Source organism: Pteropus vampyrus, unplaced genomic scaffold (genome assembly GCF_000151845.1).
Source record: "Pteropus vampyrus isolate Shadow unplaced genomic scaffold, Pvam_2.0 Scaffold970, whole genome shotgun sequence".
NCBI lineage: Eukaryota > Metazoa > Chordata > Mammalia > Chiroptera > Pteropodidae > Pteropus > Pteropus vampyrus.
In genome coordinates, this window is record NW_011889751.1 from 253,438 (window position 1) to 266,978 (window position 13,541).

The following is a 13,541-nucleotide window of genomic DNA, read 5'->3' on the forward strand; positions in this document are numbered from 1 at the left end:
GAGGAGGAGGAGGAGGAGAAAAGATGGAAGGGAGGAATGAGAAGAGAAAGGGGAGGGGCAAGGAGGGAAGGGAGAGGGAAAAGAGAGAAACAGGAGGAAAGGAGAAGGAGGAAGAGGGGGGAGGAAGGGAGGGAAGAATGGAGAGGGGGAAGGAGAGATGGGGTAAAGAAGGAAAGGATGAAGAGAGGAGAAAGGAGGAAAGGAGAGAGAGAGGGAAAGAGGGAGTGAAAAAGGGAGGGGAAAGAAAGGGGCAGAGGGGAAGGGTAGAAGTAAATCACTAAATTTAATACCCACAGTCTCTAGACCTCTTTTAAATTTGCTTCCCAGCCTGCCATTTTTCATGTATGGTGTTCTCCTAAGTCAAAATGATACTGCCATGATTCCACATACTTGGTGTGGGGAGTCTAAATTAAAGGAAACTACGAATTGTGCTAAAAGATAATGATCTTGATCATCAAGTTCAAACATTTCAGAGTGTCCTTTCCTCACTGCTCACCCCACCAGTTCCTAGCCTAAACCTATATGAAACGAAGATGAGTTTCAGGAAGCCTTCTAGAGATTATCCAAACTGAGCCAGTTTCTAAAAAGCATATATATACTTTTCGGATTACTTTTCTTTCTCTTTCCAGATGTCTGATAATATTGACTGGTTACACAGCCGCAGGGGCGTGTGCAAGGTTGATCTCTATAGCCCAAAAGGACAGCGAGAACAGGACCGGAAACTAGTAAGATACAAAATTACTTCTACCAAGGAGTGGAAAGGATTGGCATATGGATACAGATATCCTGGAACCCAGGATAGACTAATGGAGGGTGATAGTATCATTTCTCCAAGCGACCAAGCTCAATAAAACCTGTGGTTGTGGGGGACCAGTATGCTTACACATCACACAGGGACAAATCAAGGGAGGGGCAGAATGAGGAGTGATGTAAAAGAGCTGGGGAGGGAAGACTGGGGGCCACCTCAGGGGTGGGAGGAAAGGTCGTTGCCTAGTTTCCAGCCTCTATTACCTAACCTTCGAAGTCATAATAATATCACCTAGCTACCAGTAAGTTGCACTAAAGTGGGACGCCCCCAGGGAGGGCAAAATACTTCATGCTATGTTTCTCAAACTTCGAGCAATTTGCATAGTACTTCACATTTTTTATCAAGTACCACTCATATTATCATATTCTGTAATGTTTTTAAAATTGACTTACATATGAAAATTATCACTCTAAACAATATTATTATATCATAGGTTTGATGTTCTAGTATGTATTTTTCCTAATAAACAATAAAAATGCACCTATTAAACACAGAAATATTTATCCAGGTACCACCTAAAGTTTTCTATAGCATCAATAGTAAAATTACCACATTTGAGGAATGCCAGTGTAGTAAAAAAGTGGTCTAAACTAGATGCCAGGGAACCAAGTTCAAATACAAGTTCCACCTTTGAGTTTGTGTCAGTTGGGCAAGCCACCTCTCTTCTGTTTTCTCAATAAATGCAGATATTGTATTTTGGTCCTTTTTGACATGTAGGTATTCTCATCTAGGAAATACACCAATGCTAACATACTAATCTAATAACATTTATTGAGTACTTACTATGTATAGATACTCTGATAAAAGCTTTATACAAACTATCTCAATCGATCCTCACAAGAACCCTATATGGTAGGTGCTATTATCATTTCTCAGAAAGAGAAATTACAGTGTTTTCTCTGGAATTTTTCTAAAATCATCCTCCTAATTTGATGCAGATATGTTTTGTTGATGTGTCCACCCTGAATGTGGAAGATAAAGATTCCAAGGTGGGTATTCTCTGCTCCCCTCAGAGTTTGAATGGGTGGGAAACTGTTGAGAGGGTTATCAGTGAAAGCATAATGAAAGGGAAAAGCTGTGGCAGAAAATGGAAAGATGGAGTGGACTAGGTGGGAAGTCATCATTCTTGTGAGCCCAGAGTCCCTGATTGAGAATTTATTGTCACTCTTAATACCAAATCTCATTTTAGAAGCCACTTGGATTGCTGGTAAGGCTGAAAGAACTAAAGCAGAGAAGATAGCATATCATAACAGTGAAAAAACTGTCCAAAATGTAGATATTTAATGAAACATGATTCCTGAAACTAATGACTTTGTGAATACCTCCTGGTGCGGGGGGTGGAGGAGAGGAGTAGTAATTTGTGGAGAGGAAAATATCTCTTTCTTCAAAAACCAGCTAACATTACTAGCCTACTTCACCTTCAAAAGGAGAAGAGATAATGAAACATGGCATTTATGCTTTGAAGTGGTAGCAGGGGAGGGGGCAGCTTGGAGAAGTCTCAAAATGCAACTATTCATAAGAATCTCACCCCTTAATTCCATAGGATGCTAGTGGTTCAGGAGGTAACTTAACACTGGAGAATCTGGAAGAAAAAGAAATTATTGTGATCAAGGATACTGAGAAGCAAGACCAGTCAAAGGTATACTTAGCCCCTGAGTCTACCCTTTCTAATTCCCAGAGCCTCATGCTGAGTCTGGGGACTCTGTTTCAGAGATAATAAGAGAACTATTGTCAAACAGGACCATAAATTTGAATACTATGACATTCTAGAGAGCACGGGCCTAAATTCAGAACTACGGTAAGTTTAATGCTTAGGTACTTAACAATGTCATTAATCACTGAGGCTCAGAATGCCCTTTCCTGATTTTAGGTATGTACTCCAAACAGTATCTTGCTATCCTTATCCTAACAAAGATAAGATCCTTTGCAGTGTTTTTGTTGCCTTATAATGGACTGCGTGTACCACATTGCCCGGCGTCTAACAAGAAAGAACAAGGATATGGAGCCTAGAGAATCCACAATGACCAAGAACTGTAGTTGCCTGGTCCCCACTCTATTGTCTAAGAGATCACCCAGGCTGTCAGGTAGCATAAAATTAAAAGCGATTAGACTTGCACACCACTGTCACACACAGAATCCTTTTGTTTTTGTGTAAATATCCTAAATTATATCTTTTAGGCTCTGGTTTGAGGTGGGCATTAGAGCACATGACAAGTCATCTTCACAGTCCTACACACCTGGAGTGCCTGATGTTGAAGATATTTGGCTATAACACAGGAGTCAAATATTTCTTGTTCTGTGTCCTTGGGCTCATGCTATAACCAGGAACAACAGTCTGGTCCAAAATATCTTAGAATGATGAGAGTAGCACTTACAAAATATTGTTCAAAGAGTTTTAGATTCAGTTGTGGGGGGCAACTTCATTTTGGAGTCTTAAGAAAGGGATAAATTATACCTGTTTTTAAAAGAGCAGCCCATATCTCCTACAAACAATACAGCTATTCATGATTCTAACTTAAGCCCATTTGTAAAAAGTTGATCTTATCATGACTTCACATTTCTAGGAATTCAGTGAAAAGAGGAGATGAAGCAATGGAAGGGGCGAAGAGGGCAATGGTATTCAGCACTGAGTAGAAGATGTGTACAAATACATATACACGTATCCAGACATGGATACACGTAAATTTACATAAAGTGATACACACGCATTCCTGGCTACATGTGATACTGGAAAACACACACAAGCATTCTTATAACTTACATATATATATTGACTTATCCATAAACAATGACTTACATACACATACAAAGGTATTCAGAGTCAAATGCATTGACCTGCCCACATGTGACATACATAAACATCCATATACACATCCATGCACACCATGCATAAACATATACACACATGTTAACACACATGAGCCTTGATCAAAACACAGTGACCATACAGACTCAGGCATAGACATACACATTTATAAATATACCTCATATTGATACATACATATTCAAACTTAAAGTGATACACATTCATTAACACACGTGTTTGTGTGCATTGATACTCACATTGACACAAATACAATGACATTCCTATTCATGTATTTACACACATACTCTAACATTTAGGATGTGTGCAACACTGACATATTCTCAAGCATATAAATATAATAAACTGATACCCAATTTATTGACATACATAGACATTATACAATCACCTAAATTATGCTTTAACATATAAAAATACATTTATAGCTGCATGATACATGCTATTGGATTTATATCTGCAGATTGTGTCATATTCAGAAACACATTGACACACACTCATTTTACATTCACACACATGTACAAAATACACACTAACATGTACATGTTGGCCTATACAGTAGACATACAATAGATACTGATGTCAACACATTATTACACATGCTTATGTATAGTCATTCATACATGTGCACTGACATACACATATATTCACACACACAGGTACATTTTCACACCCTAATAATACAAGCTGGCATTCTCACATCTACTGAGATGTTTTCACTCATGAATTGTTATATTATGCATACACACATAACAGATACATTGACACATTTTTGACACATTGAGATAAGCGCACATACTCAGGTGAAATTGAAAAACATATTGATAACACTTGCATATAATTAAGTGTTCAAATGTATATACTCTGAGCTTTTGTTGCTACCACTTGTGCTTGAATGTCTATTAATGGATATAATTATGTTATGTGTCCATGCAAATTCTAAAGGTCAAATCCTTAATCTGTGAAGTTTAGAAAGATATATCTTCTAAATAAAATAAAGAAGTAGCCTACCCAAACTCTTAGGTGTTCTTCTTTTTTTAGACGGAGGGCTCTGTGTGCCTTTTCAAACAAGCTCCCTCTGATCCTATAAGTGTTCTAAATTGGCTTCTCAATGATCTCCAGAAGTATGCCTTGGGTTTCCAACATGCACTGAGCCCCTCAGCTTCTAGCTGTAAACATAAAGTAGGAGACGCAGAGGATGAACATCACAAATTACCCTCTGGAAACTGCTACCGCGTCTATGCCGATCAACTGAACATAGATTATATGGCCAAAGGACCTCAAAGCCTACGTCTAGAAATAGCAGCAGACAAAAACACCAACAATAACCAGAGTCCTTCCACCCCTCCGGGAAAATCTCCTAACTCTCAGAGGGCAGTAATCTCTCCTGAGGGAGAATGTTCTATGGATGATCTTTCCTTCTATGTCAACCGACTATCTTCTCTGGTAATCCAGATGGCCCGTAAGGAAATCAAAGAGAAATTAGAAAATGGAGGCAAATGTTTTCATCATTCAATCTATCCACCCACTGGGGACAAAGGGAAAAACAGCCCCCGAAGTGTTGTGAGCAAGATTGCTTCTGAAATGACCCACGACGCATTGGAAACGACCTCTGCAGAAATGCGGGGCACTGGTGAGGAGTGCAGGGAAGGTGGCCAGAAAACATTTCTGTATAGTGAATTGTCCAACAAGAACAAGGGGGGAGACAAACAGATGTACCAACGAGACAGCAAAGAATTTGCAGATTCTATCAGCAAAGGACTCATGGTTTATGCAAATCAGGTGGCATCTGACATGATGGTTTCTGTCATGAAGACCTTGAAAGTGCATACCTCTGGGAAGCCAATTCCTGCCTGTGTGGTCCTGAAGAAGGTGTTGTTAAAACACACCAAGGAAATTGTGTCCGATTTGATTGACTCCTGCATGAAGAACCTGCATAATATCACTGGGGTCCTGATGACTGACTCTGACTTTGTCTCAGCTGTCAAGAGGAATCTGTTCAACCATGGAAAACAAAACGCTGCAGATATCATGGAGGCCATGCTGAAGCGCCTGGTCAGTGCTCTTCTTGGTGAAAAGAAGGAGATTAAATCGCAGAGTCTGTCGTATGCATCCTTGAAAGCCGGATCCCATGACTCTAAGTGCAAGAATCAAAGTCTCGAATTCTCCACCATGAAAGCTGAGATGAAGGGGAAGGACCAGGGCAAAACAAAACCAGATCCGTGCAAGTCATTGACCAGTGCTGAAAAAGTTGGTGAACATATTCTCAAGGAGAGCCTGACTATGTGGAACCAAAAACAAGGAAACCAAGGCAAAATGGCTAGCAAAGCATGCACCAATAAGGAAGAAAAAAGAGAAAATATTAGCCCTTCCACAGATTCATTGGCAAAGGACTTAATTGTCTCTGCCCTTATGCTGATCCAATACCACCTGACCCAGCAGGCCAAGGGCAAAGATACATTTGAAGAAGACTGTCCTGGTTCTACCATGAGCTATATGACTCAGAGTGCCCAATATGAAAAGAGCGGATGTGGCCAAAGTGCCAAGGCGCTTTCAATGAAACACCTAGAATCTCGTGGAGCTCCTGGGCCATCTACCTCTCTAAAGGAGACTCAACAGGTGGACTCCCAGAAGTTGGATATGTCAAACATTGTTCTATCACTGATTCAAAAACTGCTCAGTGAGAGCCCCTTCAACTGTGACGAGCTATCTGAAAGTGAGAACAAGCATTCTGAGCCCAAATCAAACAAAGCGACTTCCATGACAAAGAGAGGAGAAGAACAATCTCATGACAGTCAAGAACTTGACATTCTCAGTGGGATAAAGCAAATGAACCGGCAATTCATCGATCAACTGGTAGAATCTGTGATGAAGTTGTGCCTTATTATGGCTAAATATAGCAACAATGGGGAAGCCCTTGCCGAGTTGGAAGAACAAGCAGCCTTGGCAAATAACCTCAGTTACCAAGCTGGTGGCCCCAGATGTGGTCACGAAGGTGCAATGTCACGTAACTATCAAGATTCTCCTGGGCCAGAAGTCATCGTCAATAATCAGTGCTCAACAAGTAATTTGCAGAAGCAGCTCCAGGCTGTCCTGCAGTGGATTGCAGCCTCCCAGTTTAACGTGCCTATGCTCTACTTCATGGGAGATGATGATGGACAGCTGGAGAAGGTAAGCAATGACAAGACACAGAGAAAGAGGGTTAGAAGTGCAACATTGTCTTTAGAGCTCAATAGTGGTCTGATTTTTTTTCAAGTCTGCTCTTAACCATATGCCTTATGAATTACTTTCACCTCATAAAAAGACACAAAAGTGGTAGACCATTAAGTGAGTGGGGCTCTGGATACTTCAAGACCTGAACATTTTGGCCAAAAGGAAGAAAGCAAGATTAGCTGTTTTATCAGTGGTCCTTTAAACTATTTGGTAAAACATTGGGGATCAATTTTTATGTCTTATGTTTTGAGCTTGAAGGCCCTCCAAGAATTAGAGAGAGAAAAAAAGAAAAAGGGAGCTCCTCTCCAAACTCATAGGTCCTACAGGTGTCCCATGGGTTTTGTTTGTTTGTTTGTTTTCTTTGTTTTTTTTTGCCCTCAGCACCTCACTTATCGCACTCCAGTCCTGGCCCTGCTCCCCATTCTCATGGAGACTAACATTCATATACATGTGAGCTCGCTCGCTCTCTCTCCCTCTCTCTCTCTCTCTCTCTCTCAACACATAGCTTCATTTCCTACATTTGATGGATTCCAGAGAAATAAAATACCAAAACAAATTATTTTCAGTTCAGGACCTGAGCCCAGCTGATCCTCCTTACTTCCAATCTCATATTTTTTCAGGGAGGTGGGGGAATGGCAACTCTTAACCTTCACCTAGTAATCAGCATAGACTAACTAAAGGACCCATCATCTGGTGAGAAGTATTTACTGAACACAAGTGATTCCGGAGTTTGTTTTTTGAAGCTCAAAAAGAAAGTACCTTTGTCATTTTTATCTATGTCATTAGAGGAGGGTCAAGGAAGAAAAGAAAGCCAGTCCTGGTTTTGTGGCAGGTTTTACTCTAATCCTAGCATCATGAGTAGAAAGGTGGGTTAGTGAAGCAGTTCACTTTATCCATCTGGGTCCCTTCTCCAAAAGCATCACATGACTCAAGCTATCTCTGCTCTCTCCATAGCTTCCTGAAGTTTCAGCCAAAGCAGCAGATAAGGGGTACAGTGTAGGAGATCTCCTTCAAGAGGTCATGAAGTTTGCCAAGGAACGACAACTGGATGAAGCCGTGGGCAACATTGCTAGAAAGCAATTGCTAGACTGGCTGCTTACTAACCTTTAAGCTAACACCACCTTTGACTCCTCTTCAGTTACTCCCCCACCCCTAGCAGCATTCCATCCCAGCTGGGCATCCTCTCCATTAGGCTGTTGAACAACATGCAACACGAATGTATTTCTCAATACATCTGAGCAGTTGGACTGTGTAATACAGGGTGTCCAATAAGCTGGGAAACAAAAGAATAAAAAAAAAACATTAAAAATGTGTCATCATTTTCTTGATCAGATATATCTGAGGCAAAAGAGGGGAATGGGTCCAATTCCAAGGAATGGTGATACAGTGTTGGACTTGTGTCCAGATATCTCTAACCCTGAGTTATTTTCTGAGCACCCAAGACACAGTGATATAACCCATGTCCAAGTCCCTAAGTAATCTGGTTTATTCAATTAGACTGAGTTCACAATCTATTTTGAGTTTGCCACCTGTGGACTCCCTGTTTCTGCATACATAACTTGATAATCTCCCTTCTAACCCCAAGGATTCATCTTTCTGGTCTCTATTAAAGAGTTTGAAGATGGGATAGTTTAGACAAAAGACAAACTGATGTGTGTATTACCCATGGATATTGTTCCCCTGCCCTACCTTCACACACACACACACACACACACACACACACACACACACACACACATACCCTCACTGTTCACTGAGCAAGGTTATTTAGTATTTACTATTTAGCCATGACTATTTAATATTTACTATCCAGAACTACAATGGAATCTGATCCTCCCCTAATGTGTGAATAAAGCTTCCTTAAGTCATTTCCTTCAATTGATAAAATTTCTTTGTCGTTCATTAGTCTGAGACAAAAAACTTTCTGAGGAAAGCTATATAATGGTAAATTCCTCATAGCCAATCTATGTGAATCCCAATGTTTCCTTTAATAATAGTACTAAGTTCCTAGCTTTGTTTTATGTTTCTTAGAAGTCAATCACAATGCTAGAATTCACTGCAAATCAGATCAAGACAGTGGTTTCAACCTGATGGTCCTTTGTTAGCTAATATGCTATGGCATACCTTGGCACTTTTGAGGAGCATGTGGCTTTGCAGAGAACAATTACAGGATATAGCATCCTTTTGGATTCAAAAGTCAAAGCTTTTGCCTCTTACTAGTTGCATGGCCTTACAGAGTCACCTAGACTCTGAGCCTGTTTCTTCATCTGTACAAAGTAGCTAAAATTATCCTTGCTGTTTAGAGATTAAACTAGAGGAATGGACATAATGCTTTTCACAAGGCAAATCTTGTTACAAATGTAGATATGTGAAGGAAGCTGTACCTTTCAAAGCCCATCCTAACATAGTTGCAAGTGCTCATGATACATTTTCAAACTGAAAGCAAGATTCTCTGAGAATATAACCCAGAGACACTTTAAGGAGGAGGTAAGAGGCATGGGGGCAAATTTATCCAGCTTCTTCACAATGTCTGGAACAATCAGAAGGAAAGGCAGGCCCCTTCAAATCAGGACTTTAAAACGAAACTCCCCAGCCAGGATGAAAGCTAATCAAATCTTTTCCAGTCGTACCCGACTCCGTGAAAAAGCTTTGGAGTTGAGCAACCACAGATCCTTCTCTTTGTCCTTGAAGAAAATCCTTAATAAACAAATCCCAGGGCCAAGGCTGCATTTCTGATGACTCAATACTCCCTGAGCACAGCTGGGGCCCATAGTAGTTTACTTCCTTGATTGACTTGGCTCTTGACTTGCTCCTGATTTTTATTATGTGGCAGCCTTTGGGATTCCTTGGACCATAGAAATAGAGCACCGGAAGTAATGTGTACTGTTAAATGAGGGAGTTGGGGCAAAAATGATCTCTAAGGGCCCTTCCAGTTCTGACATTTAAGGATTCTAAGAGTTTCTTTTCCATAATTTCTCAGGGAAACCTGTGTGGATAAGGAACGATCAGGGTGGGAAACTTGATTTTTGCCAGACTCCAGCAGAGAAAGGAATGTTTGGGGCCACAATGGGTCCTGACAGGAGTCTGGAGCAGCTCAACATTCCTTGGGGTTTATCCCTGGAGGGTGAGGCCCTGGCCTTTCACCTCTCTAAATGGAGAAGTGATCTCAGGCATCCTATTAGCAATGTGGCCTTGCTCAATGCCAATAGTTAGAAATGAACAGGGACTTCTGCTGAGCTGAGAGCCCCACATGTCATAGGAAAGAGACGACAAGAGAAGAAGGAAGGGGAAATCATGATTATCTCCTGACAGGCAGTGTAACTGGTTTGATATCTCTGACAGTTTTATTTTCTCTGAACATCGAGCCTCTATTTCAAAAGGAAGTTGAAAGCAGAACTCTCTCTGGGAGGCTACTATGGGACCAGGACTAGGCTAAGGTAAAGTGAGAGAGGCACTTGCCTCCGGGACAAAATTTCAGAGGACACCAAAAAACTCAGCAATCGAGATAAATAATAATTTAATGCACTATTTTTAAAAATCAAAATTAATGCAAAAAAAAATCCATGATAAAATATCAAAATTTGTAACAGAGGATCAGTAACAATGACATGCCAAACCATAATGGAACTTGAGACAAAAGGATAAGACTGATTTTATGGGAGTAAAACTTTATGGAAGATTGCCAAGGCAGTATTTAGAGACTGTATTGTCCTGAAAGCCTATATCAGTACAAAAAAGCAACAGTAAATTAAATCCCTGCCTCAAGGACTTAAGAAGGGAACAAATCAAACATGTTTAGAAAAGAAAATACAATTTGGAGCAAAGGGGGAAAAAAGACAAAAGTTTCACTTAAACCTTAAAAAAATCAGGGGTAAGGAGAAGAGTATTGTAGTATTTTCTCTTTTGCTTAACATAAGCACATCTTTCCAAACAAAAGCTCATATTAGATTAATTTTGGTTAAAAATAGGAACCACACAAGATTGTCCCTGTTAAAATTATACTTTAAAATAGTACTAATAATGAAAGAAGAAAAATAAGTAAAAAGTAGGAATATATGAGAGATAGAAATATAAAGATGACACTTTTGCAAATGATACATTTGTACATCGATGAAAATCAAATCCCCAAATACCAGAGGTAATGAAGGAATTTTGCAAAGGTATAGAAGATACTAGTGAGCTGTAAGAATTTGCCATCAACTGAAACAATCCCAGCTGCTTTCTCTCCAGAAACTCAGAAATGTAAAAAATGTAGTACCCCTGCACTAAAGTTTCAGTGGTGTCAGGCATAAAAAAAAACATCTAAAAATCTATTGAGTTTCTATATCCTAGAGCCACCCAACCAGAAATAGGAGTCTAATTGTAATAATGACAATAATATTAAACACTCGGGTATTAAGGAAGGCAAGATATGACATTTACAGATCACTTACTGGGTGCCAGAAACTACTAGGTGCTTTAATTCTATCAAAAACCTTGTGATATGTGTTATGGTTTTGTTAGCTGCTTTTACAGATGAGAAATTAGAGGCTCAGATTTTAAGGATTTTTTCAAGGTCATCTGACCAGTAAATGGGAAAGTTAGGATTCAAATCCAGGTTTGCCTCATGTAAAATACTATGCTCCTTTCCGTTTTATCACAGTCTTCCTATTAATTCAGAATTCATGTTTATTGAAAAAACCATAGAACATGAATGAGAAAATAGATAACGAAAAAAAGGAAAATAGATAACGAAAAAAATGGATCATGCTCCTGACTAGGTAACTAAATAAAATGAAACAACACTCTAATTCAACATATAGGTTTTATATAATGCCAATTTAAATTTTTATGGGATATTTTCCCCAAGATATTTAATAATTACAAAGAGAAAAATAGTAACCTTACAATGGACAAGCATACCAGTCACACCTTAATTAGGTGATCAAGGTTAATATCACCAGTAGACATAGATATAATGTACCTCCTGACATGAAGTCAAGAGAAGAGCACTTCATCTCTATGACATTCTTGTCAAAAACCTATAACTCTAGTGTAATATTGAGAAACCATTAGATAAACTCAAACTGAAGTACATTCTACAAAATATCTTACTAGAACTGACTGTAAAGAGACACAAGGGAACGTTAGGGTTATGGAAATGTAAACAATATACATTAATAGGGGAGGCGTTTAGCACAGGTGTATGTATATATTTCTCAAGACTCATCAAACTGTACACTTAAAATTAGGAAATGTTAATCTATCTAAATTATATCTTAATAAATTTTATTTAAAAATATAGTTAAACGTAGTAAATACTCGCAGGAAAAAAAAAATCCCCTTCACAAGTTTCTTTGCTCTTCTGCCTCCCAGAAAGAATGTTTCCAATTTAGCAAGTCTTTCTGACTTTGGGCCCTGAGCCGCTCTTAACTTGCAGCCTTTCCTCCTGCTCCTTCCATTGGTGGTGGCCCAGAGCAGGACCTTGGAAGCTCCTCTTTCTAAGAACTTCCCTCCCATATCCCAGCTACATATCCAAGAAAAGGTTTCCAACTCAACTCCTTCTTGTCATGAAAGCCGCCTCCTCAGAGAAGCCTTCCTTCACCATCTGATCTCCCCTAGTTCCTCTTTATTACATCACCCTGTTTTACTGTCATCACACTCATTAATATATCCTGTTTATTATTACTCACTTGCTTTTTTACTATCTCTTCCCACTAGAATGGTAACTTCAGGAGCACAAGGACCTGTCTGCCAGTTTCACTACTGTATCCCCAGTGCCCAGCAGTGCCTGGTACATAATAGCCATTCAATAAATGTTTTTGTTTTTGTTTTTGTTTTAATGAATAATGATCCACCTATTTCAGTGTTCCCTGGTGGGAAAAAATAACATTAATTAGGGAATCAGAAAATTTATCATTCACCACAGCCACTTAATATCACTTAATCCCTTAATAAGCCAAGTGTCAGTTTCTTCACCTCAAAAATTGGGATGCTGATCAATATGTTTTATTTCTACCTCTCTGGAGGTGGTGTACAGATCAAGGAGGCAAGCAAGCTGAAAATATGCCTAAATTTGCCCATTAAAGCTTCAATGTAAAATAATAAGAAGAATATCTAACATTTACTGAGCTTGTACTACGTGCCAGGCATTCTTCTAAGTGCTTTTCACTATTATATCTTTAAATCCTCCCAACAACCCTATGAGTGTAGGTATTAATATTATCCCATTTTGCAGGCGAGGAACTGAGGACCAAGAAAGCTGAGTAATCTGCTCAAGTTCACACAGTTTGGAAGTGGTAGAGTTGGGATTCAAATACAGATAGCTCTACTGCCAAAGCTCCCACAGAATACGAGGACCTTGTCCATAATTTCATGTCAGGGTTAGTCCTGGTATAGTGCAGATAATACAGACAGAATGGAGTTGGCATATCTAGGAGGTGACAGGAACCTCTGGAGTGGGGGTGGCTGGAAGGAATACAGGCTGGTGGATAGACACAGGTTTCCAAAAGGTATTACAAGCATAAGCCATGGCCCAGAAGAAGGCCAAAAGCTATTTCAAGGAAGCAAGTACCTCAACAAGCTCCTGGGACTCATGGAACAGGCAATATCCCCAAGTGTAAGGAGAGGTGATTATCAAAATACACTCCTGGCAGAGCAAACTGGTAATTCCCATTTGCTCACAGTGCCAAGTCTCTACCATTGGAGTGGGGGATAAGG

General features: G+C 39.6%; 1 protein-coding gene across 1 annotated transcript; it reads left to right on the forward strand.

The window, feature by feature from the left end:
• The first annotated feature begins 629 nt into the window (after window positions 1-629).
• AKAP4 (A-kinase anchoring protein 4) lies at window positions 630-7,952 on the forward strand. Its single transcript, XM_011386166.1, has 5 exons — window positions 630-725; window positions 1,747-1,797; window positions 2,352-2,447; window positions 4,671-6,800; window positions 7,797-7,952. Exons 1-5 carry the CDS (start codon window positions 630-632, stop codon window positions 7,950-7,952), a joined length of 2,529 nt encoding a protein of 842 aa, XP_011384468.1.
• The last annotated feature ends 5,589 nt before the right edge of the window (window positions 7,953-13,541 follow it).